General features: G+C 56.0%; 1 protein-coding gene across 1 annotated transcript in view; it reads right to left on the reverse strand.

Annotated features, from left to right (window-relative positions):
- Positions 1-433: 433 nt before the first annotated feature.
- The window catches only part of ZC3H15 (zinc finger CCCH-type containing 15), a 28,842-nt gene continuing 5,579 nt past the window's right edge, over positions 434-23,696 (reverse strand). Inside the window, exons 2-10 of the mRNA XM_066577256.1 lie at positions 18,263-18,364; positions 11,514-11,625; positions 8,328-8,480; positions 6,711-6,802; positions 4,320-4,502; positions 2,526-2,672; positions 2,342-2,443; positions 1,623-1,749; positions 434-897 (exon numbers count right to left, since the gene is read on the reverse strand). Of these exons, the coding sequence (XP_066433353.1) occupies positions 713-897; positions 1,623-1,749; positions 2,342-2,443; positions 2,526-2,672; positions 4,320-4,502; positions 6,711-6,802; positions 8,328-8,480; positions 11,514-11,625; positions 18,263-18,364 (1,203 nt within the window). The 3' untranslated portion in view covers positions 434-712. The remainder of the gene's footprint in view (positions 898-1,622; positions 1,750-2,341; positions 2,444-2,525; positions 2,673-4,319; positions 4,503-6,710; positions 6,803-8,327; positions 8,481-11,513; positions 11,626-18,262; positions 18,365-23,696) is intronic.

Here is a 23,696-nt window from a genome sequence, read left to right on the forward strand (position 1 = left end):
AGGAGGTGAGCTGTGACTATTGTGAATGGTGGGTCCTGTGTCATCTACATATATGTGTCACCTCTGTAGTTTTGGGCTCTGCGGTCAGTGTGCAGGGAGGGGGAGGAGGTGAGCTGTGACTATTGTGAATGGTGGGTCCTGTGTCATCTACATATATGTGTCACCTCTGTAGTTTTGGGCTCTGCGGTCAGTGTAGGATTTCTTTCCCTTTTACAATGTATACTGTGCCAAAAATAAATAGAAATCCACAAAAAAAAAAAATAAAAAAAAAAAAAAAAAGAGTTAAACTGTATGTAGCAGATGAGCGGGGTGTATACATCACCTTAGCGTCTGATGACACGCACCCTTCAGGATAAGTGGCCCCAGAGGTCACACCCTGCTCCATTAGGGAGTGATTCTGGCAGGTTCCATCAGATTTAGTAGAGTAGATCCATTCTGGGATTTCGTCTTCGCCTTTATTACATCAAGACAAGATGCCACATAATACACGGCGTATTAAATAAAAGCCCCGCGGACCGCGGCATCCCAAGAAGAACTTTATTGTAGGCGTTCCCGCGGAGTCGGACCGATTTACGAGGACCTTTCCCATTCTGATAGTCTGACCGGTTCTGCAGGAGGGGAAGATTGGATCTCCCTATTAAAAAAGTCATGTTGTAAAGGCCTGGCAGCCTGAGTATCCCAGTGAAGTGGGAGCAGCGGCGTTCATTCATCCTCATTCATCCAGGGTGTTCAGCTGTTCCTCAAGTTCATCTAGATCTTCTCCAGTGAAAAGGTTTTCGTCCACAGGGACCGCGTCCTCCAGGTCGTCGTCATCGTCGTCTTCCCCACTTTCCTCCGAATAGCCCCCCTGCTCCCCGTTTCGCAGGTCCCCTCCCGAGGCTTCGTCCAGCTTTGTATCTGCCAACAGAAGATGGATGGTAAGGGTCCCGAACCTCAGATGGTCTGCCTACAGCATGGTCCATCAGATCCCACCCATCTCAGCTGCTACCAGGATAACGAATAGCTGTGATCGGTGGGGGTCTTGTGGCCCCCCTGCAGTGAGGAGGGGGGGGGGGGGGGTCACACAAGCACACTCACGCTTCATTCACTTTAGGTGGGACTTCAGAGACAGGCGAGCGGGTGCCACTCAGCGGCAGCGCTCCATTCCCAGAGACATAACTATAGAGCGGGAGGCGCTGACCTGTGCCTCACAGAGGGAGCAGCCGGTGATCGCCCCGATCCTCCTGATCCTCCCGCCTCCATTCACTCGTCCAATCATTCAGCAACACCCGTTTACACAAATCAGTCAGCTGGAAACAAATGAGCGACTTCTCGCCCTCCCAATGTGAACCCTTTACACGTCACAATCAGCATGGATCGTGGTGCATAAGGGGTTAACGGCAGTGGAAGGCCGACTCCTGCTGTGTATGGCATAGCCTCAGCTTCTGGGGCCGCGGCATCCATAGGATGTGGACTGGCATACCGGGGCGGGAAGGGGTGAAAGTGAACCCGCCACCCGTCACTGTAAACGGCGCTTAGACTACGAGGACAAGTCCCATACAAGTCCCATCATTACTTTAAGGTATCTGGGACCAACGGGCAGAACCCATCTGACTCCCCGCGCCCGGTGGTTGCTCACTTACCATCTCGATCCGTCGATGTGACGTACGTGCTGAAGCGCTCCTGGCTGGCCACGGTGATGCCCGTCTCATCCACATCTTTTAGGACGAACCGGCTCAGGTCTATATCCTGTACATCAGACGTGTCCTCCTGGCCAAATACAAAGGGGAGGTGTAGCAAACGAAAACATTGTGCCTGAGAAGACGGGGTGGAGCTTAAAGCCCCCCCCCATCAGATCCCGTCCTTTATTACCCCCTGTACCACCACTTCCTGCCCCCTGGCAGGATGGGATGTATTTCCCAGTGGCGCCAATTACCGTGCCATGCATTGTAATGGTAAACAATGGGGTTGCGCCATCCTTGGGGTTGTTTTGCGTTCTTATACCGTGGGGCGGGACAATTATGGCAGAACCGGTTATTAAGGGTTAATGTAGTGCTGAAAAAAATGACAATACTGTATCATTCGAAGTAGAAGAAATGGCAGTAAACGGCTGTGAGGAGGGGCGCAGGAACAGGTCCACCCCTAAATATCACTTGTAGGAAGCCCACTCCATGGGAACGCGGGTGAACCCGGCCCCTCCAGCAGCCCCCCACACTGTGACCGAGCACAGCCGGACTCTTCTCCAAGTCATAGAACCCTAATACAAGTGTCCCCCCATCTCCGGCAGGCCTTACTAGCACTCCATTCACCTGGGGGTACATGGGCCCCCCTATTCTATAACTTTCCCAATGCACTAACTTACAGAGTCTTCATCTTCCTCAGCAATGTACTGGGTGTCGTCCGCCTCTTCATCATCGTCATCTACCAGCTCAGGTCTAAATTCGAACACTTCGCGTCCGCTGATCTACAAAGAAGGAAACGCCGACTATTACAGCAAACCTCCAGCAACGGGCGGCAGCACACCACCACCTCCGGGGAACACCTACGCCCAAGGACTTTCCCGCCTTGAAGTCGGCCTTCCTCCTTTCCATCTCCTCCTCCGCTTTTACGATCCGGTCTTGCCTCTTCCTTTTTTTCCAAGCGAGAAATGATTCTAAGGTGATCCGGGTAACATTTGGTCCGAGAGCGGCGCGCTAGAAGGGGAGCCAGAGAAACACATTTAGGGTGAGGGGACCACTTGATTGCATTACTCTTTGCCCGACGTGCACGTTGCCACAGCAGCGGCCCGCAGACTGCAGAGACCGGCGTTCAGCTCTCTAGGACCCCCTGTACAACATAGACATAAGTAGTCAAGGGGTTGCCCAGTTACTTCCCGCTTCCCGGAAGTCTCGCTGTGGTCCCAGTGATTGTTGTGATAAAATTATGTAATAGGAAATCAGGTGACCGCTGCAGCCAATGAGAGGTTTCTGAAGTGCTGGCATCATGGCACTCAGGATGTGATCACCGATGCCAGGAGAACGAGCAGTGATGCTGTAACCTATCACTGGCTGCAGCGGTCCCCACTATGCGTTCCAGCCATCATCGGGACCACAGCGGGTCTGCAGCACTGGATCCCATCAGCTACGGGAGCCCAAGTATAGTCACAGGGAGTCCTACAGAAGTGGCCTCTCCAGTAACCAGAAAACCCCTTTAATTAAAGTCTCTTCACAACATCACTACCAAGACCTCAAACTTCTGCCCACAAGCAGCCAGCCATTTCTCTTTACTTGCTGTGAGCAGACATGTACATCACCACATCGGCTTCATATCCGTACCCAACGGAGCTTAACGGCCTTTACAACGGTGCGAGCAGGGAGCGCTATCTGAATATAGGACTGCCATATTGTCAGGGGCTCCTCACAACCAGGACTACTCGAACGGCTTCGGAAAACGGCTGTTTATTATTTTAGGCGTGTTCTTTCACAGCTGCCATGTTGTGTGCCCCTTACCCCTTTGGCATTACCCTTTTGTATAGGCACTGCCATCTTACTACAATGGTCAATGGTGGCAGTGAAGCGATGTTCGGGTGAGACGAGTGCAGGATCTGGGGAGCCGGGGATAAGTCCGCCCAGCGGTCTGCCCCACAGGTTGGTGATGGCGGTCGCATCTCCTTGACACCCTCCATGAAACTAAAGCACTTCTCTCCTTGACACTGCCAGCAATCAGCAACTGACCCCCAGATTTGTGCTTGAAGGAGCCCGCTCCACGCCCCGCCCCGCAGCACGCCCCACCCCACCCCGCAGCACGCCCCACCCCACCCCGCAGCACGCCCCACCCCACCCCGCAGCACGCCCCGCCCCACCCCGCAGCACGCCCCGCCCCACCGGTTCCTCCCTCTATTGTTTCCGTTCTCCCTACCAATAAAAAAATTGAAAGTTTCCGGGATTATTCTTGGTTTATTGAGGACGATGTCAGCCCTAGAGGACGGCTTGTAGGGGGCGCCGTCGGCCCACAGGGCTCCTCTACATGTCATCTCCTCTTCACTGTCCTATGAGCGCAGGGTTCACTGTGCTTTAACAGAGGCCTTCTTCCTGCGGGCTCCTTTCTCGTTGCTCCCCCCAAGGCCTAGGGCTTCTTACTAAGCCCGCCCGGACGCATGCCCCTTGACGGGCGCTCCACCCCAGGTGTCCCCCTTCTCTACATTTCCATTCACCTATTATCCTTTAGCCACCTCCTGTAGTTTGGAGTGCTAGTCCACCTATAACAGGCCGTAGCAGACATCACCTTGTCTGTCACTCCCTAATCCAATGCCAGTTGTGCGAGTGACAAGGGTGACACAACCGACGGGTCATACGGCTTACCTCCTTTTCTATCAAATCTTCTAACGAAACTTCATCCTCTTTTTCTTCCTTCTTCTTATCCTTCTTTAGTACAAAGCCGGGAGGCAGAGCGTGGCGGTACATGCAGATGTCCCCCCCGCCCGGACAGACCCAGAACCACCCGTACTTGTTGCTCTCTATTGCATCTAGGAAGAATTTACAAACCTGTGAAACAAGAGTATAACCATCAGCGTGAGAAGCATGAGAAGCGGCCGGCCGCGGCCACAGGCGCCGCCAGCTACGGGCGGGGCGGGCCGGCCGGGGCCACAGGCGCCGCCCACAGCCACAGACTTGGCCACAACATCCTCTGGCGGGAAGGGGTTAAAGGTGGCCGAGAGCTGAATTTGTGGAGGTCATCGATTACATTCATTTAACAGAGTGGCCCTACACAATTGGGGACCACACGGCCGGACATCACACACAATTCTATGCATGGACGGCGCACGGTAATCACTTATCACAACTGAATTTCCCCATCTTTAGTCATGGACGGCCTGACACGGGACGACTAGCAGCAAGTAGTCCCTCGAAGCAACGGTGACACCGACCCATGGAGTAATCATCTTTATTTGTAGAGCGCTTACAAAGCACGGGGGGAACAAACAGTCCGACAATCCCATGTACACGGGGTGGGGGACGACGGCCTGTAGTGGGGGGTGAGGGACTAGATCAGGAGATTTGATACGCTTTATTAACCCCTTCCCGCTATAGGAGAGGTTTAGTCTGAGAAAAATGGAGGACATAGTGTTAGAGACAGCGGACAGGCAGTTGGTGGTATTGTGGAGGACCGGCGCTGTGATGTCACGGGAAGAGGTGTATAGCTGGGTGTCCGCGTATAGATTGTATTGGAGGCCAAAATTGTGGAGGGTTTGTCCAATTGGGGCTGTGTAGATGGAGAAGAGAAGAGAAGGGGACCCCAACAGCAAGTGGAAGCATAGAGAAGGGGGCGAGGACCATGCCCTGGGAGACCCCAACAGCCACGGGGAGAGAAAAGAAGGGGACCAAGGACAGAGCCCTGAGGGACCCCGACAGCGAAAAGAGGAGAGGATGGGACTGAGCCCGGGGGGACCCCAACAGCGAGTGGAAGCATAGAGAAGGGGGTGAGGACCATGCCCTGGAAGACGCCAACAGCCACGGGGAGAGAAAAGAAGGGGACCAAGGACAGAGCCCTGAGGGACCCCGACAGCGAAAAGAGGAGAGGATGGGACTGAGCTCGGGGGGACCCCAACAGCGAGTGGGAGCAGAGAGAAGGGGCCCGAGAACCAAGCCCTGGGGACCCCAACAGCGACGGGGAGAGAAAAGGGGACCAAGGACAGAGCCCTGAGGGACCCTGACAGTGAGAAGAAGAGGGGAATGAGCCCAGGGGGATCCCCAACGGAGAGTGGAAGTGTAGAGAAGGGGGCAGAGACCAAGCCCTGGGGGTTCCCAACAGCATGGGGGAGTGGGGAGAAGGGGGCCAAGGACCGAGCCCTGCGGATCCCAATAGCAAGGGGGAGAGAAGGGGACCAAGGACAGAGCCCTGAGGGATCCCGACAGCGAGAAGGAGAGGAGGGGACCAAGCCCTGGGGACCCCAACAGAGAGGAGGAGTGGAGAGAAGGGTGCCCAAAGGACCGAGCCCTGGGAGACCCCAACAGAGAGGGGGAGCGGAGAGAAGGGGGCCGAGGACAAAGCCCTGGGAGACCCCAACAGCGAGGGGGAGCAGAGAGAAGGGGGCGGGGACCAAGCCCTGGGGGACCCCAACAGTGAATGGGAGCGGAGAGAAGGGGGTCAAGGACAGAGCCTTGGGAGACCCCAACAGCGAGTGGGAGCAGAGAGAAGGAGGCCGAGGACCAAGCCCTTGGAGACCCCAACAGAGAGGGGGAGGGGAGAGAAGGGGGCCGAAGACCAAGCCCAGTGGGACCACAACAGCAAAGGGGAGAGAAAAGAAGGGAACAAGGACAGAGCCCTGAGGGACCCCGACAGCGAGAAGGAGGAGGAGGAGAGGATGGGACTGAGCCCTGGGGGACCCCAACAGCAAAGGGAGCCAGCCAGTGAGACGCTGAATGAGAGGTAGGAGGAGAGTCAGGAGAGAGCAGTCTGCTTTAGGCCGATGGAGCGAAACATAGCAAAAGGGGAGTTAGTGATCAATAGTGTCAAACGCTGCGAAGTCGAGGAGGATCAGTAGGGAGTCGTCGCCCCTCAATTTGGCTGTCATCTGGTCGTTTGATACTTTTGTGATGGCGGTCTCGGTTGCCTTCCTCTGGATCAACACCACCATAGAAGGATAAACAGGCTGGACTAGATGGACATGGTCTTCATTGGGTCTTACGAACTATGTTACTATGAGTGTAGGGGGTCGGAAGTAGTGAATATATTATCTCCACAAGACGTACTATCTGCGTTTTCGGTTTCTTCTTCTCTGCTTCTCCGTGCTTCTTGTTCACCACTTCCTCCAGTTTCTTCTCGTCCCAATTCTCCATCGTATCTACAAACATATCAGGAGCAGATGAGCCGCGCTTCACCTCCAAGCAGACATGCACTCAGCGCTTCAACCCCCCCCCATAGAGAACAGGCTTAGAATGCGAAGATACAGGCGCGCCATCCTCCGTACAGAACAGGGTACTACTAGTCAGGAACGTTCCCACGTGGCGGGTGGAGACGGATTCAATCTAAACAAACCCCTTCCATGTGCTGAAAAATCCAGACCACCTGCAGCAGATCCGCGCCAGGGGGCTCACAAGCCAGCGGCGCGCCGCGGCCCCGCCGGGGGTTCACAAGCCAGCGGCGCGTCGTGGCCCCGCAGCGGGTTCACAAGCCAGCGGCGCGTCGTGGCCCCGCAGCGGGTTCACAAGCCAGCGGCGCGTCGCGGCCCCGCCGGGGGTTCACAAGCCCGGGGCGCGCCGCGGCCCCGCCGGGGGTTCACAAGCCCAGGGCGTGCCGCGGCCCCGCAGGGGGATCACTAGACAGCGGCGCGCCGCGGCCCCGCCGGGGATTCACAAGCCAGCGGCGCGCCGCGGCCCCGCCGGGGGTCCACAAGCCAGCGGCGCGCCGCGGCCCCGCCGGGGGTCCACAAGCCAGCGGCGCGCCGCGGCCCCGCCGGGGGTCCACAAGCCAGCGGCGCGGCCCCGCCGGGGGTCCACAAGCCAGCGGCGCGGCCCCGCCGGGGGTCCACAAGCCAGCGGCGCGGCCCCGCCGGGGGTCCACAAGCCAGCGGCGCGGCCCCGCCGGGGGTCCACAAGCCAGCGGCGCGGCCCCGCCGGGGGTCCACAAGCCAGCGGCGCGGCCCCGCCGGGGGTCCACAAGCCAGCGGCGCGGCCCCGCCGGGGGTTCACAAGCCACACTCTGCAATTCTGCTACATTTCCATAACTAAATCCGCCCCTTTTGGCGCCATCATGGCCCCCGTACATCCATGTAGGAACAGACCCACTCCTAGGAGATCTACGTGGCGCAGTCAATAATACCATCGTTGTAACAAATCTGTCCATTGTATTTCTGCTGCCTTCCTCTATTAGCGCCGTCTATGGAGGCATAAGCCAAGTCTAAACACCTAGATGTCTAGTGTGGCATTACTTGGTGCTCCCACAAATAGAGTACTTAAAGGGGTTGTCCAGCTGTAATCAGGGCAGAATAAGCCCTCAATAATAGATCAGCAGGACCCCTGCCGGTCAGCTGTTTTCTGGGTTGTTGCACGAGTACAATGTGATGATATCTGCAGGCAGCAGACAGCTCCGTTCCCGCTGCACTGGCCAGGCATGAAATTGCAGTCCAAGCTCCTATTTGTTTCAGTGAGAACTTGGCCTGCAATACCAAGCCTGGCCACTGCAGTAGAACGGAGATGTCTGCTTCCTGCAAACAGCTGATTGGTGAGGTGCCTGACAACCTACTATGGATGATTTATACCGCTGATAGGCCATCAGTAGCTTACAACCCTTTAAGCCCTAAAACCCCCCAGGCGACGGGTCCCCCCTCTCTGCCGCAGGCCCCTCCCCCGCCGCCGATACACACTTACCTTTTTCAAGCTCATCATCTCTGCCATCTACATAAACGCTTCTCTTCTCACACTTTCTCTCTAAAGACAAGTCATGGGAGAACTTGCACTTGTCGCCCTTGGTGCACTGCCCCTGCTTGTAGAACGCGCACACCACCGATTTGGGATCAGCACCTCAAGTAGAAGAAACAAAGAGCCGTTCAGTTCCATCATTTTGTAGTAGAAAGCAAAATCTCTCAAAACTGCCGAAAACGACCCAGGGAAAGGACAAACAGTTAGAGGTGGTCCAGTGAGCGATTGATGGGCCGTCCCTAGAGAACGCCATCAGCAGACAGTGGGAGCTCATCGCCTGGGAGCCCTCCGATCAGCTGTGGTCTGTGCTCGCCATGTCTACAGGAAGCACACAGCTCCGTTTCCCCTCTGGTGGCCAAGCTTGGTATTACTTTGCCTGTAATACCAAGCCTAAGCACTGCAGTGGGAACGGAGCTGTGTGCCTCCAGCAGAAAGTCCCAGGCAGCGGACCTCCACTGATGGCCATCCATAGCGACAGCCAGATCTCAGACTAGAGCAAGAACATACAGCAAGCAGTTCTCTAACTTCAGAGGTGCCTAACACACCGAAGACAACCGGGGGGGGGGGGGGGGGGGGGGGGGGGCTAACCCTCCGAAGACAACCGGGGGGGCTAACACACCGAAGACAACCGGGGGGCTAACACACCGAAGACAACCGGGGGGGGGGGGGGGGCAAGGGGGGCGCCTAACACACCGAAGACAACCGGGGGCGCCTAACACACCGAAGACAACCGGGGGCGCCTAACACACCGAAGACGACCGGGGGCGCCTAACACACCGAAGACGACCGGGGGCGCCTAACACACCGAAGACGACCGGGGGCGCCTAACACACCGAAGACAACCGGGGGCGCCTAACACACCGAAGACAACCGGGGGCGCCTAACACACCGAAGACAACCGGGGGCGCCTAACACACCGAAGACAACCGGGGGCGCCTAACACACCGAAGACAACCGGGGGCGCCTAACACACCGAAGACAACCGGGGGCGCCTAACACACCGAAGACAACCGGGGGCGCCTAACACACCGAAGACAACCGGGGGCGCCTAACACACCGAAGACAACCGGGGGCGCCTAACACACCGAAGACAACCGGGGGCGCCTAACACACCGAAGACAACCGGGGGCGCCTAACACACTGAAGACAACCGGGGGCGCCTAACACACCGAAGACAACCGGGGGCGCCTAACACACCGAAGACAACAAGACAACCGGGGGGGGGGCCTAACACCCCGAAGACAACCGGGGGCACCAAAATACTTAACCCCTAAATATAGGTAATGCGCTTGTGAGGTGGGTATGGGGCAGGCGTGGGCGCAGCATCCCTTCTATACCTGCAGCCAGCAGCTATTTCTGACAGCTGATAGGTGCAATCAAGGCAGTTAACTATTCAAAACCCCCGCAAAGCGGGTTGTGCGAGGACTTCTTTTTGTGGGACGACCATTTTGGAGTGCTTACAACTTTTTGGGTTGCCTTTTTTTACACTTTCAGACCGATAAGCACGGGAGAAACGAAACGTTAGATTGAACTTTTTGTTTCCATTTCCCTTCCTCCTCCTTTTTGGCCGGTCCTAATAGGAAGAGATGCATGGTAGCCTTGTAAGCCTTCGAAGGCCCTAGTCTGCCCTGACAACCCCAGAGGCCGGGGCTACTACATTGCCCTACAGAGGTCCCGATCCCCCTCTATACAAACACCAATGCCGCAGGACGGACGGCCCAAAACGAGTAACCCTGGGCATCCCAGACAATACTTATCCATCTGGGATAAAACACAAGTCCTCCTGAGCCACTAGATGGCGCCCAAACATCCCTGAAGAGCTCAGCAATGAGAGGGACGCTCCGCATCTCCATTGTGGCGCATTTCCTTGTCAAACAGTTAAGATTAAATGCTGGGCAAATCCCCGGAAGTAAAGGGGTTGTGGCCCGATATACGGGGCCACCGGTCCGATATACCTTCATCATAAAGGCACTGGATGCATGACGTCACGACTGACCAAACAACAAGACTCGGCTCGTACCGCCATCGCGCTTACATATCTACCATCATATAACACATTGAGCGAAGTAATACTACACTGCAGTGCATTATGGGGGCCGCCATGAGATCGCAGGTTGAAGTCTCATAAAAGGGACAGAAAAACAGAAAGAAAAAAAAAAAAAAAACGACATAAAATTTTTTGTTTACACAAAAAAAAAAGCAAAAACCATTTGGTATCCATAACAACCTGGACAACAATGTAAACGGTTTTATCCCACGCAGCACACACCATCCAAACACTAACGTGTAAAAGGAGCCACAACGCTTTTCGTCCATTTAACCCCCCCTAAAAAAAGCCAAACAAACAAATAGGAGTGATTAAAAATGTCCCACCTACCCCAAAATGGTACAAACTACACAAAGCTTCATCCACGGAAAGGGGAGAAAAATAAACAAATCCTGCGGCAATGCAAATACATAAATGGCGGATCCGGCGGCGAGAATTCTCGCCGCTGGACCAGGCCCCAGCGCCTGCAGGGAGCAGCGCATACTCACCCGTGCCCGGCGGGTCCCATCTCTTTCATGTGCCGGCTGCTGGCGCATGCGCAGACCGGAGAGCGCGGCCGGGTGAGTGACGCTTCTGTGCGGGGCCCCGCACAGAAATAGAACATGCCGCGGTTTGCCGCGCAACATTTTGCGCGGCCAAACCGCGGCCGTCTGCATAGGAGTGCGTATTGTAATGCACTCCTATGCAGGCTTTCAGTGGTGGAAATCGCGCCGCGGGATTTCCGCCCATGTGCAGGCGGCCTTAAGAGTAGAAAAACCTAAACACACAACTCCGTATCGCCAGAACCGTACTGACTGAAAAAAAAAAAAAGGCATCCGACCCCCCAAAACAAACGAGGCTACACAATACATATGTACCCCAAAAGAGTAGCAAACAGATACAACCAGGCGAGCAGCGCATACCGCCGCCGCGCTGACAGAAACGGTGTGTAAAGGGCGGCGAAAACCGTGCAAAAAGGGTTGTGCGCAATTCTGGTGCGAGGTCTCCCAGGTGTGAGCGCGGCCTCATGGTGGAGCGCCTGAAGCAGCATGCAGACGGTAGTGAGAGGAGCGCCCACCTACATCACAGGCTACATACGGGTGATCTACCTTTGCTGACCTTTTGCGCAGCTACTACCGGTTTAAAGAGATCGTTCAACTCCTGTAATTCTTTCTTTTTGTCGTCCTTTTTGTTTTTCTTGTCGCCTTCAGCCTGCGCCACCTACAAGACAGAAGAAGCGGAGCATGGTCTACAACTCATCCCCAGTAAGCCTGCTGCGCTCCGTCTCAGAGCTCTATGAGAATACGCCCCCCCAAAGAACAACCAATGAATGGATACATCTCATTTACATCAGCGGCAGCATTGTAAACCAAGCTTAAAGGGGGTTGTCTAGTTGTAGGCTACTAATGGTCTATCCTCCGGGTAGGTCATCCACAGTGGACAGGTAGGACTCCGTTGTTAGCAGTGCTATTGGCCTCAAACACTGAGCATCTTCACTCCCACTAGAAGGGAACTTGGCTTGTAATACCAAGCGTGGCCACTGCAGTGGAAACGGAGCCGTCTGCTTCCTGCACCTAAGTGCATAAGTACACAGGCCCAAAGAGCAGCTGATCCGTGGGGGTCCATAGCATCAGACCCTTGCTGATCTACTATTGATGACCTACCCTGAGAGTACACCATCAGTAGTTTACAACTGGACAGCCCTTGAGAGATTACATAGTATTTACAAGTCAGGTGAGGTGTTGTAGTGATACGCCAGCAGTCCTGATCACAGAGACCCTCAACGGTCGCTAACATTAAATCGCCAGAAGCCCTCAGCGAAGCACTTCTGCCCACGTCCTTTAGGCCCCTTTCACACGGGAGGTAGCGATATCGCCACTACAAACATTAGCAGCGTTATAACAGCGTAGACTCCGGGATTTTGTAGCAACAGCGTGATAAAAACGCAAGAAGGTTAAGCCCCGCCCCAAAACAGAGCCCTAATGTACTTCAAAAAATAAAAGGAACACTTACCTAGCAGGCTCGGCCCGGGTCCTCCTGCTCTTCGGAGCTCCGCCGGGCGACCTGTAGTCCTCACTCACCGACAGAAGATCACTTTCTGATTGCTGGATTCATAAATCCCGCCTCCAGGAAGCAGTGGCTATGATTGGCTGAGCAACCAGCACTCCAGTCTCCTCCTCCAACAACGGCGGTGCCTTAACCGCATTCATGAAATTATTAGTGTATCCACTGTTGGCGCTCGAGGGTCCTGAGACCTGGACACAGAGATTGGGGGCTTGCAATTGATTCTGAAGACCATGAGGTAGAATCTGGTTAGCCCAATCTACGACGAAGTGCTTGAAAGACTTTGGGATGAAGCTCCCATTCTCCCGGATCGACTGTCTCCCTGCTGAGGGAGTCGGCTATCCAGTTGTCCACCCGCAATAGGTGGACCACCAAGAGCGCTGGAAGGTGACCTCCGACCCGTGTCAAGATTTTTGCTACTTCTGCAATGACCTTTGTGCTGCGAGTTGAACTATGATGATTTACATACGCAACGGCTGTCATGTTTTCGGTCTGGACCCAAACTGACAGACCCGTCAGCTGCCATGCGAAGCGATGAAGCGGCCGGAGAATGGCCCGAAGTTCTAACACATTTATCGGTTGTGTGGTCTTTTTAGCCCAAGTGACTTGCGCCATGAGATTTCGCAGAGTACCTCCCCAGCCAAAGAGGCTGGCATCTGAGGTGAGCTCCTGCCATTGGAGGATGAGAAAGGAGCTTCCCAGATGGGTCCATGGGAAATCCAACCACCAATGAAGGGAACACTGAAGCTGCAGGGGTATTCAGATCTCTTGATCGAGAGAATCCAGGATTTGTCCCACCTCGAGAGTATGGTCCACAGGAGAGGTAGAGCGTGAAATTGGTCAAAACGAATCACCTCCAAAGAGACCATCAGCCCGGCACTCTGATGCAGCGACGAATGGTCACGGCAGTAGGACACCGGCCTGAGCCGTGTCCAAGGATAGCCCCAGAAAGTCCAACTGTCGCCACGGTGTGAGGGAGGGCACAGGTTGGTGAACGTTCCATCCGAACCTGGACCAGAGGGATGTGAAGACTCTAGGTTGGCCAACCGGGTTGGGGTGTTTACCGTGTTGTAGTCGAGAGGAGGAAAGACATCCAGAGTGCGTCTTGGGCGTGTAAAAGAAAACGGCACTGATCCAAGAGGGCAACTGATCCAATACCTGCAGGATGTCAGTTACGGCAACTGTTAGGCTATCCACCGTGGTGGAGATTTTATAAAGCCTGTGCCACATCAATATCGTAATCTGAGGGAGACGCCTCGTCCTCAGAGCATTTTTTGTCTTGGAATAAACACCCGCTCGCTCTTCAGATGCTGACAGTGAGGCCGATACAGGGCACCAGGATGACCGCCTCGAATGCCACAGCTTAAGCCTCTTTCGTGAACTACCACAGGAGGAACCCTGGAAAATGGAGTTGTCTCCACCAGATATAATCTGACCAGAGGGAGGGCAGATACTGTCCAACTAATTAAGAATCGCTGTAGATGTCCTGGACAGGTCTGGGGCTGCCGGGGTGGGGGAACGTGTCCACTCTGGTTCGGGGATCTGGGACTGCTGAAAGGGGGGCGCCAGCAATGGGATCTACGACCACTGTCACGGCGGAATACAGTCCATAAAAAAATAGATCCAACTGTCCACATAAAAACTTTGCCTTACAGCGAGAGCTTGCCTAATGTGTGGCCCTGGCTGCCCCTGTCTGGAGTCCTCCGTCCTGGGATCGGATATGGCGCCACAAATGCCACAGACAACCAGTGCCACAGGTGGTGTAACAAAAGCATCCATCGCATCCCCACACAGAAGCACACACCATCTAACCACGCCGGCACACCGAAGTTGGCAGTAGCGAGTCCCACATGTCGCTGCTGCCTCTGGAAGGGAGCTCCGGATGGAAGAAGGAATTGGCATCCCATGCAGGAGCCACACACCACCAAAAGCAGGGTATGGAGCAGCAGAAAAGGAGGGAGAGGAGCCACACCACGCATGCAGCCAACGAACAGCAGTCAAATACACTGACAGGGTAGTAGGAACACAAACAGTGTCCGAGAGGAACTCTATTGCCTCCGTCACCGATATACTCGCCTTCTGACGACACCGGATGTCCCAGGCGCATACCACTTCTCTGCGCCATTACTCCAGCAGTGAACCCGCCAACGCTCGCCTGCCTTTACATGAGAATGGGAGTGCTCGAGTAGAAAGAGACAGGAGGGACACTATGGCTGACAGGTCCGTACAAGGTATAGCTTGAACATAGAACCATGATGCGTTAGGCCCAAAAAAGACATTTGTCCATCCAGCTCACGACATTTCCCCCCTATGATGAACGAGCCTCCTTTTCTTCGGAGATTAGGGCAGTCAACAGAAGGTAACTCGGCTTGGTTCGCCTGCCCTGGTTGGGGTAAGAGGGAGAGTCCTGCCTCCCTGGCATTTCCACAAATCCAGAATGGTGCTTGAAGACTGGGGAAAATACATCTGCCTCTTACGGACAACAGGCTATTGGTGAGGCGCGCCCGAGAGAATACCTCGGTGTAGCTGCTTGCCCCATTCAGTAGTGGCCTTGCTGACCCAAGTAGAGGCAAAAACGGCCAAAGTGCCGAAACCGCTGCTTCAAAGGAGGTTTTGGCTAGAGATTCCATCTGTCATGCGGGTCTTGAAAAGAAGAAGCATCTGCCTTAGGAAGAGTGGTACGTTTCACCAAATGAGGTCTACTGCTGGTGAAGAGGCCCACTTTTCACCAACTCCTCTGGGAAAGGATACATGAGGTCAAGATGCTTCGGTTTAGTGACGCGGTTGTCGGGAGTCTTCCATTCCCTGGTCAAGATGTTGTCAAATTCTGCATGAGGAGGGAAGGCCTTTGGAGAACGTTTTGGGTATCTGAAGGATGAAGTCTGATCTGATACGTGAAGGGAATCCTTCCTGACAACCATCAGGCCATCTACCATAGTGGAGATTTTAGAGGTCTGTTCCTCGTCCTGATCACAACCAGAGGGGGACTCCCCCTCTGAGCGTCCGTCTCTGACTAGAGCGTCCCAGGAAGGGCTGGATGGGACGACTGCCCTGAAAGAGAAGGCCTAATTCTCTTCCGTGGTCTACTACAGGAGCGCTGTGTGATGGAGTCTCCGTCAGACACAAATACAAACATTTGACTGGAAAAACGATCTAGCTTGTCAAGAATTGCGGTAGACGCCCTCGTAAGGTCCGAGACCGCCTGAGACAGGGAGCGTGCCCATTCCCATTTGGCAGTTTGCGAGGCGGTCCTGTATTCCTGGAAGACCGGTGATAAAGAGGTCTGCCTCCAATGAACACCAAGCTAAAACTGGTCAACCTGGTGCCTACAGGAGGGGCATAGCGGGCAGGAGGAGCCAAGGCTCTTTCTGCTTAATGTCCGCCACTTAGTGGCAGTTGCTATACCCGTGGCCTTCAGCCGGGTCATCCAATGATTCAGATTTACATTAGCTCCACAACACAGACCAAATAAGAAGTATAAACACTCTTTGTAAAGCCGCCTAAGGTGTGTGTGTGTATATATGCCCCGTATTACGGGTACCGGACCCCCACTGAGTCTCATTGCAGTAGTCACACACATCATGGACTGTAAGTGGCACGACACAAGGTCTCATGGTGGTTTCTTCGCGTGGGCCCGTGTGAATGAGGCCCAAGGCTGGGTTTTCGCTTGTCATTTTGCAAACACAGCATGGGTGCGTTCTTCGGCCCGTGTTAGGTGCGCATATTACAGTTACCTGTGTCCGAGTGCACGGTTTACCCATGATGCTCTGAGCTCGGGTCAGAACGTACATCCATATTACAGACGCATAACTGCTCGTGTAAACATGGTGGACCCCAACAACTGCGAACCTGGAGGGGGGCTACAGATGAGGGCGGGCTGCATGTGCACTGGGGTGGGGCGCATGTGTGCATTTAATAACTGCAGCTAGCGCCATTAATAAGTGTGTAGTAGAGCCCTTATTGTACCATTAGGGTGGGTAAGACAGAAGGCAAGTAGCGCGGGGGGGAGGAGGGCGGGGGAGAGCGGACGGCGCGCAGGGCGGGGGAGAGCGGACGGCGCGCAGGGCGGGGGAGAGCGGACGGCGCGCAGGGCGGGGGAGAGCGGACGGCGCGCAGGGCGGGGGAGAGCGGACGGCGCGCAGGGCGGGGGAGAGCGGACGGCGCGCAGGGCGGGGGAGAGCGGACGGCGCGCAGGGCGGGGGAGAGCGGACGGCGCGCAGGGCGGGGGAGAGCGGACGGCGCGCAGGGCGGGGGAGAGCGGACGGCGCGCAGGGCGGGGGAGAGCGGACGGCGCGCAGGAAAGCAGGGCGGGGGAGAGCGGACGGCGCGCAGGAAAGCAGGGCGGGGGAGAGCGGACGGCGCGCAGGAAAGCAGGGCGGGGGAGAGCGGACGGCGCGCAGGAAAGCAGGGCGGGGGAGAGCGGACGGCGCGCAGGAAAGCAGGGCGGGGGAGAGCGGACGGCGCGCAGGAAAGCAGGGCGGGGGAGAGCGGACGGCGCGCAGGAAAGCAGGGCGGGGGAGAGCGGACGGCGCGCAGGAAAGCAGGGCGGGGGAGAGCGGACGGCGCGCAGGAAAGCAGGGCGGGGGAGAGCGGACGGCGCGCAGGAAAGCAGGGCGGGGGAGAGCGGACGGCGCGCAGGAAAGCAGGGCGGGGGAGAGCGGACGGCGAGCAGGCAAGTAGTGCGGGGGGGGGGGGGGGAGCGGACGGCGCGCAGTCAAGTGGTGCGAGGGGGGGGGACGGCACGCAGGCAAGTAGTGCGGGGGGGGGAGCGGACGGCACGGAGGCAAGTAGTGCGGGGGGGGGGGGGGGGGGTGGAGAGCGGACGGCACGGGGGGGGGGGGGGGGGGGGGGGGGGGCTGCGGACGGCACGGAGGCAAGTAGTACGTGGCCGGGGGAGCGCGGACGGCACGGAGGCAAGTAGTGCGGGGGGGGGGGGAGCGGACGGCACGGAGGCAAGTAGTGCGGGGGGGGGGGGGGGGGAGCGGACGGCACGCAGGCAAGTAGTGCGAGGGGGGGGGGAGCGGACGGGCACGCAGGCAAGTAGTGCGAGGGGGGGGGGGGAGCGGACGGCACGCAGGCAAGTAGTGCGAGGGGGGGGGAGCGGACGGCACGCAGGCAAGTAGTGCGAGGGGGGGGGGGGGGGAGGGAGTGGACGGCACGCAGGCAAGTAGTGCGAGGGGGGGGGGGGAGCAAACGGCACGCAGGCAAGTAGTGCGAGGGGGGGGGAGCGGACGGCACGCAGGCAAGTAGTGCGAGGGGGGGGAGCGGACGGCACGCAGGCAAGTAGTGCGAGGGGGGGGGGGGGGGGGGAAGTGGACGGCACGCAGGCAAGTAGTGCGAGGGGGGGGGGAGCAAACGGCACGCAGGCAAGTAGTGCGAGGGGGGGGGGAGCGGACGGCACGCAGGCAAGTAGTGCGAGGGGGGGGAGCGGACGGCACGCAGGCAAGTAGTGCGAGGGGGGGGGGGGGAGCGGACGGCACGCAGCCAAGTAGTGCGAGGGGGGGGGGGGAGCGGACGGCACGCAGCCAAGTAGTGCGAGGGGGGGGGGGGGAGCGGACGGCACGCAGCCAAGTAGTGCGAGGGGGGGGGGGAGCGGACGGCACGCAGGCAAGTAGTGCGGGGGAGGGCGGACCGCACGCAGTAATGTAGCCAGACAAGGACTGGGGGTAGTGTGTGACTGACAAAAGTCAGTCAAATTTCTAATTCCGAGCAGGTTGAGCCCCAGGCTGGCAGTATGACGGTGGGCACCAGGGGGCATCGGCTCTGTGGTCACACCTACCGCGCTGCCACTTACCACTCGAGGATTCTGCTGCCCGCATTTAACCTGCTGGGTGACATTCTTGATGAATTTTTGCTGCTTGGCACCTTTCTTGTTCTTCAGGCCGAAGGTCTTGTCCTTCAACAAAAGACAAGGAGTAGTTAGGGCAAACTTACCGGGTGAGAACGCGTCTAGACGGCCACGCCCCCAGCGCCGCCCCCGCGGTTTGGAGTACATGTGGTTTTTGGGATGACTTGTTGCTTTTTTACTACTTTTAGCTTTAAGTTATTTCCTGGCGCCTTCTTGTGACCGCAATAACTTTATTCGTCCGTTGACACAGCCGTGCGGGACGCCTGGTAGATACCACTTTGTGATCGCTATTTATTACATCTCTTGGGGATAGGGTGAACAGAAATGAATATATATATAAAAAACGCAATACTGGCGTGTTCTTCTTCGGACGCCGTTCACCGCGTGGGGTAAATGATGCGTTACTTTGAAAGATGAGACTTTTACGGACGCAGCGATACCAAGTATCTATTTTTTTTTTTTTATTTACAAACCCCTTTTCTTAGAGCACCTTTCAGCGCTGCGCTGCCCCCTCAGTGTGATGTAGGGTCATAGCATCACATTAGAGCGCGATCTGACCACCATGCCTCGGCTACCATGACACCCGCACGGCTCCCTGCAATCTCGTCATTGGGGGCCGTATAGGACGCTTGAACATCGGTCTGGGCATTTAAAGGGTTAACAGCTCCGATGAGCAGTGCGGCTTATCGTTGCTGTTGCAGGTAGGTGCTGGCTGTAAGAAGCAGCCGGCACCCACGTTGTAGGGAGTGGGGCTGCCCCACAATCTCCCTTCATACATACCCCGTAGCTGATGGCGTTACTGGACGACCCGTAGCATTAAGGGATGAAATAATAAATAGGTGGCAACCAGCGGCATCTGGCTAGGTGGTCCATCGAGTCACAGTACTGTTTCAGGCTAACGGTTGGGTTCCTGTGTGGCACGGACCCCTTGCTATTGAGCCAAGTTGCCAGGTTTGGTTGGAGGAGCCTTCTGGAGAGTTCCTATGACATAAGCCCAATCCAGCATACAGACACCCCGGCGCTGTGGGGGCCCGTCCCAAAGAAGCAATATCCTTCCACAGGTTTTCCATCCACTTGTGGAATCAATGCCATGTCAGCTTGCTGAATACTGCCGGGCCAGAGAAGTCCTAGATGATATCAGTTCCTGTCCCATGACTTTTGGCATATCAGCACATAAATAGCATTTTTGCCCAATCTGCCATCATAAAGACTGCAAGAATTTACTGCAATTATTTCTAATGGGCGGGCATGTGGCGAACAGTTCTCAGGGGCGCTGGACGAACAGCGGGTACATCTACAGTACAAATATATTACATCTCATCCACAAGATTCAACTAGATGAAGAGGCACAGCAGTAGGTTTGGTCATGTGACCAGCTCAGGGCCTCATTATAGCCAATCAGCTCAGTCACATGCAAGATTCCCACAGACCAATGGGAAAAGGTCAATTATGTAACATATGGTGGTAACCTAGTATGTTGGGCTGAAGGGAGACAACGTCCATCCAGTTCGGCCCATTTCCACCTCCCTTGTTGATCCAGAGGAAGGAAAAAAAACACAAGAGGCAGAAGCCAATTAGCCCACTCGGTTGAAGAGATTTCCCCCATCATCTATTATACCCAGAACTGTAACAAAGGGGCGCTCTAATAACTATGTATAGATATATCAGGGGTCAGTACAGAGATCTCCCCCATCATCTATTATACCCAGGACTGTAACAAGGGGGCGCTCTAATAACTATGTATAGATATATCAGGGGACAGTACAGAGATCCCTCCCATCATCTATTATACCCAGGACTGTAACAAGGGGGCGCTCTAATAACTATGTATAGATATATCAGGGGACAGTACAGAGATCCCTCCCATCATCTATTATACCCAGGACTGTAACAAAGGGGCGCTCTAATAACTATGTATAATATATCAGGGGTCAGTACAGAGATCTCTCCCATCATCTATTATACTCAGGACTGTAACAAGGGGGCGCTCTAATAACTATGTATAGATATATCAGGGGTCAGTACAGAGATCTCTCCTATCATCTATTATACCCAGCACTGTAATAAGGGGGCACTCTAATAACTATGTATAATATATCAGGGGTCAGTACAGAGATCTCTCCCATCATCTATTATACCCAGGACTGTAACAAGGGGGCGCTCTAATAACTGTGTATAATATATCAGGGGTCAGTATAGAGATCTCTCTCATCTATTTATACCCAGGACTGTAACCAGGGGGCCCTCTAATAACTATGTATAGATATATCAGGGGTCAGTACAGAGATCTCTCCCATCATCTATTATATCCAGGACTGTAACAAGGGGGCGCTCTAATAACTATGTATAGATATATCAGGGGTCAGTACAGAGATCTCTCCCATCATCTATTGTACCCAGGACTGTAACAAGGAGGCGCTCTAATAACTATGTATAGATATATCCGGGGTCAGTACAGAGATCTCTCCCATCATCTAATATACCCAGGAGGAGTATAAGAGGTTCTGGACGCCTTTTTGAGTGTTACAATGTTACATGTTATCTCGCTGATCACTCGGAGGGTCGGTGATCCACGGATTTTTCCGATTGGCAGATTGGAGTCAGGAAGGAATTTTTTCCTTTAAATGTGGATAATTGTCTCGTAGCTCCTTGGGGTTTCCCCTTCCTCTGGATCCACGCTGGGGGGTAATAGGCTGTTCTGGATGGAGCTGTGCATGTCTTCAGACGTACACGCGGTTGGCGGTAGTTATAAGTGTCTTGCGGTACAGTTTCATGTAGCGGGAATGCTGCCTTAGTGGAAGATTCCGTGGCAAGATCTGCAGCATTTCTGAGAAAGACATAGACTCTGCGTCCGCAGCACATCGCTCCCATCACCAGGCGGTGCCGACAGCGGGAAGAGCCTGGAGGTTTGGGGTGGCCTGTATCCAGTAGACGTGGCTCCACCCTCGTGGGCTTTGGGTCTCTTGAAGAAACGCTGCAGAATATTTACCCAATTGTAAACAAACCCTAAAAGAAGATCTGCCCATCGCAGCCAATCACAGGGCAGAATATGAAAGGGTAGCTGCGCTGTAATTGGTTCAGATGGTCAAAAAATACAAGGGCCCCAGAGCAGTATATAACGGCCACCAGTACACAAGGCCCCCGGAGCGATATATAACGGCCACCGGTATATAAGGGCCCCGGAGCGGTATATAACGGCCACCAGTACACAAGGCCCCCGGAGCGATATATAACGGCCACCGGTACACAAGGCCCCCGGAGCGGTATATAACGGCCACCGGTACACAAGGCCCCCGGAGCGGTATATAACGGCCACCGGTACACAAGGCCCCCGGAGCGGTATATAACGGCCACCGGTACACAAGGCCCCCGGAGCGGTATATAACGGCCACCGGTACACAAGGCCCCCGGAGCGGTATATAACGGCCGGTATATAACGGCCACCGGTATATAAGGGCCCCGGAGCGGTATATAACGGCCGGTATATAACGGCCACCGGTATATAAGGGCCCCGGAGCGGTATATACCGGCCACCAGTATATAAGGGCCACGGGGCGGTATATAACGGCCACCAGTATATAAGGCCCCCGGAGCGGTATATGAGGGCTCCGGGGCGGTATACGAGGGCCAGCGGTATTTGAGGGCTCCGGGGCGGTATACGAGGGCCAGCGGTATATGAGGGCTCCGGGGCGGTATACGAGGGCCAGCGGTATATGAGGGCTCCGGGGCGGTATACGAGGGCCAGCGGTATATGAGGGCTCCGGGGCGGTATACGAGGGCCAGCGGTATATGAGGGCTCCGGGGCGGTATACGAGGGCCAGCGGTATATGAGGGCTCCGGGGCGGTATACGAGGGCCAGCGGTATATGAGGGCTCCGGGGCGGTATACGAGGGCCAGCGGTATATGAGGGCTCCGGGGCGGTATACGAGGGCCAGCGGTATATGAGGGCTCCGGGGCGGTATACGAGGGCCAGCGGTATATGAGGGCTCCGGGGCGGTATACGAGGGCCAGCGGTATATGAGGGCTCCGGGGCGGTATACGAGGGCCAGCGGTATATGAGGGCTCCGGGGCGGTATACGAGGGCCAGCGGTATATGAGGGCTCCGGGGCGGTATACGAGGGCCAGCGGTATATGAGGGCTCCGGGGCGGTATACAACGGCCAGCGGTATATGAGGGCTCCGGGGCGGTATACAACGGCCAGCGGTATATGAGGGCTCCGGGGCGGTATACAACGGCCAGCGGTATATGAGGGCTCCGGGGCGGTATACAACGGCCAGCGGTATATGAGGGCTCCGGGGCGGTATACAACGGCCAGCGGTATGTAAGGGCTCCGGGGCGGTATATAACGGCCACCGGTATATAAGAGCTCCGGGGCGGTATATAACGGCCACCGGTATATAAGGGCTCCGGGGCGGTATCTAACGGCCACCGGTATATAAGGCCTCCGGGGCGGTATCTAACGGCCACCGGTATATAAGGCCTCCGGGGCGGTATCTAACGGCCACCGGTATATAAGGCCTCCGGGGCGGTATATAAGGCCTCCGGGGCGGTATATAACGCCTCCGGGGCGGTATATAACGGCCAGCGGTATATAAGGCCTCCGGGGCGGTATATAACGGCCACCAGTATATAACGGCCACCAGTATATAAGGGCTCCGGGGCGGTAGGTAACGGCCAGCGGTATGTAAGGGCTCCGGGGCGGTATACAACGGCCAGCGGTATGTAAGGGCTCCGGGGCGGTATACAACGGCCAGCGGTATGTAAGGGCTCCGGGGCGGTATACAACGGCCAGCGGTATGTAAGGGCTCCGGGGCGGTATACAACGGCCAGCGGTATGTAAGGGCTCCGGGGCGGTATACAACGGCCAGCGGTATGTAAGGGCTCCGGGGCGGTATACAACGGCCAGCGGTATGTAAGGGCTCCGGGGCGGTATACAACGGCCAGCGGTATGTAAGGGCTCCGGGGCGGTATACAACGGCCAGCGGTATGTAAGGGCTCCGGGGCGGTATACAACGGCCAGCGGTATGTAAGGGCTCCGGGGCGGTATACAACGGCCAGCGGTATGTAAGGGCTCCGGGGCGGTATACAACGGCCAGCGGTATGTAAGGGCTCCGGGGCGGTATACAACGGCCAGCGGTATGTAAGGGCTCCGGGGCGGTATACAACGGCCAGCGGTATGTAAGGGCTCCGGGGCGGTATACAACGGCCAGCGGTATGTAAGGGCTCCGGGGCGGTATACAACGGCCAGCGGTATGTAAGGGCTCCGGGGCGGTATACAACGGCCAGCGGTATGTAAGGGCTCCGGGGCGGTATACAACGGCCAGCGGTATGTAAGGGCTCCGGGGCGGTATACAACGGCCAGCGGTATGTAAGGGCTCCG

The sequence above is a fragment of the Eleutherodactylus coqui genome, chromosome 8, assembly GCF_035609145.1.
Source record: "Eleutherodactylus coqui strain aEleCoq1 chromosome 8, aEleCoq1.hap1, whole genome shotgun sequence".
Taxonomy (NCBI): Eukaryota; Metazoa; Chordata; class Amphibia; order Anura; family Eleutherodactylidae; genus Eleutherodactylus; species Eleutherodactylus coqui.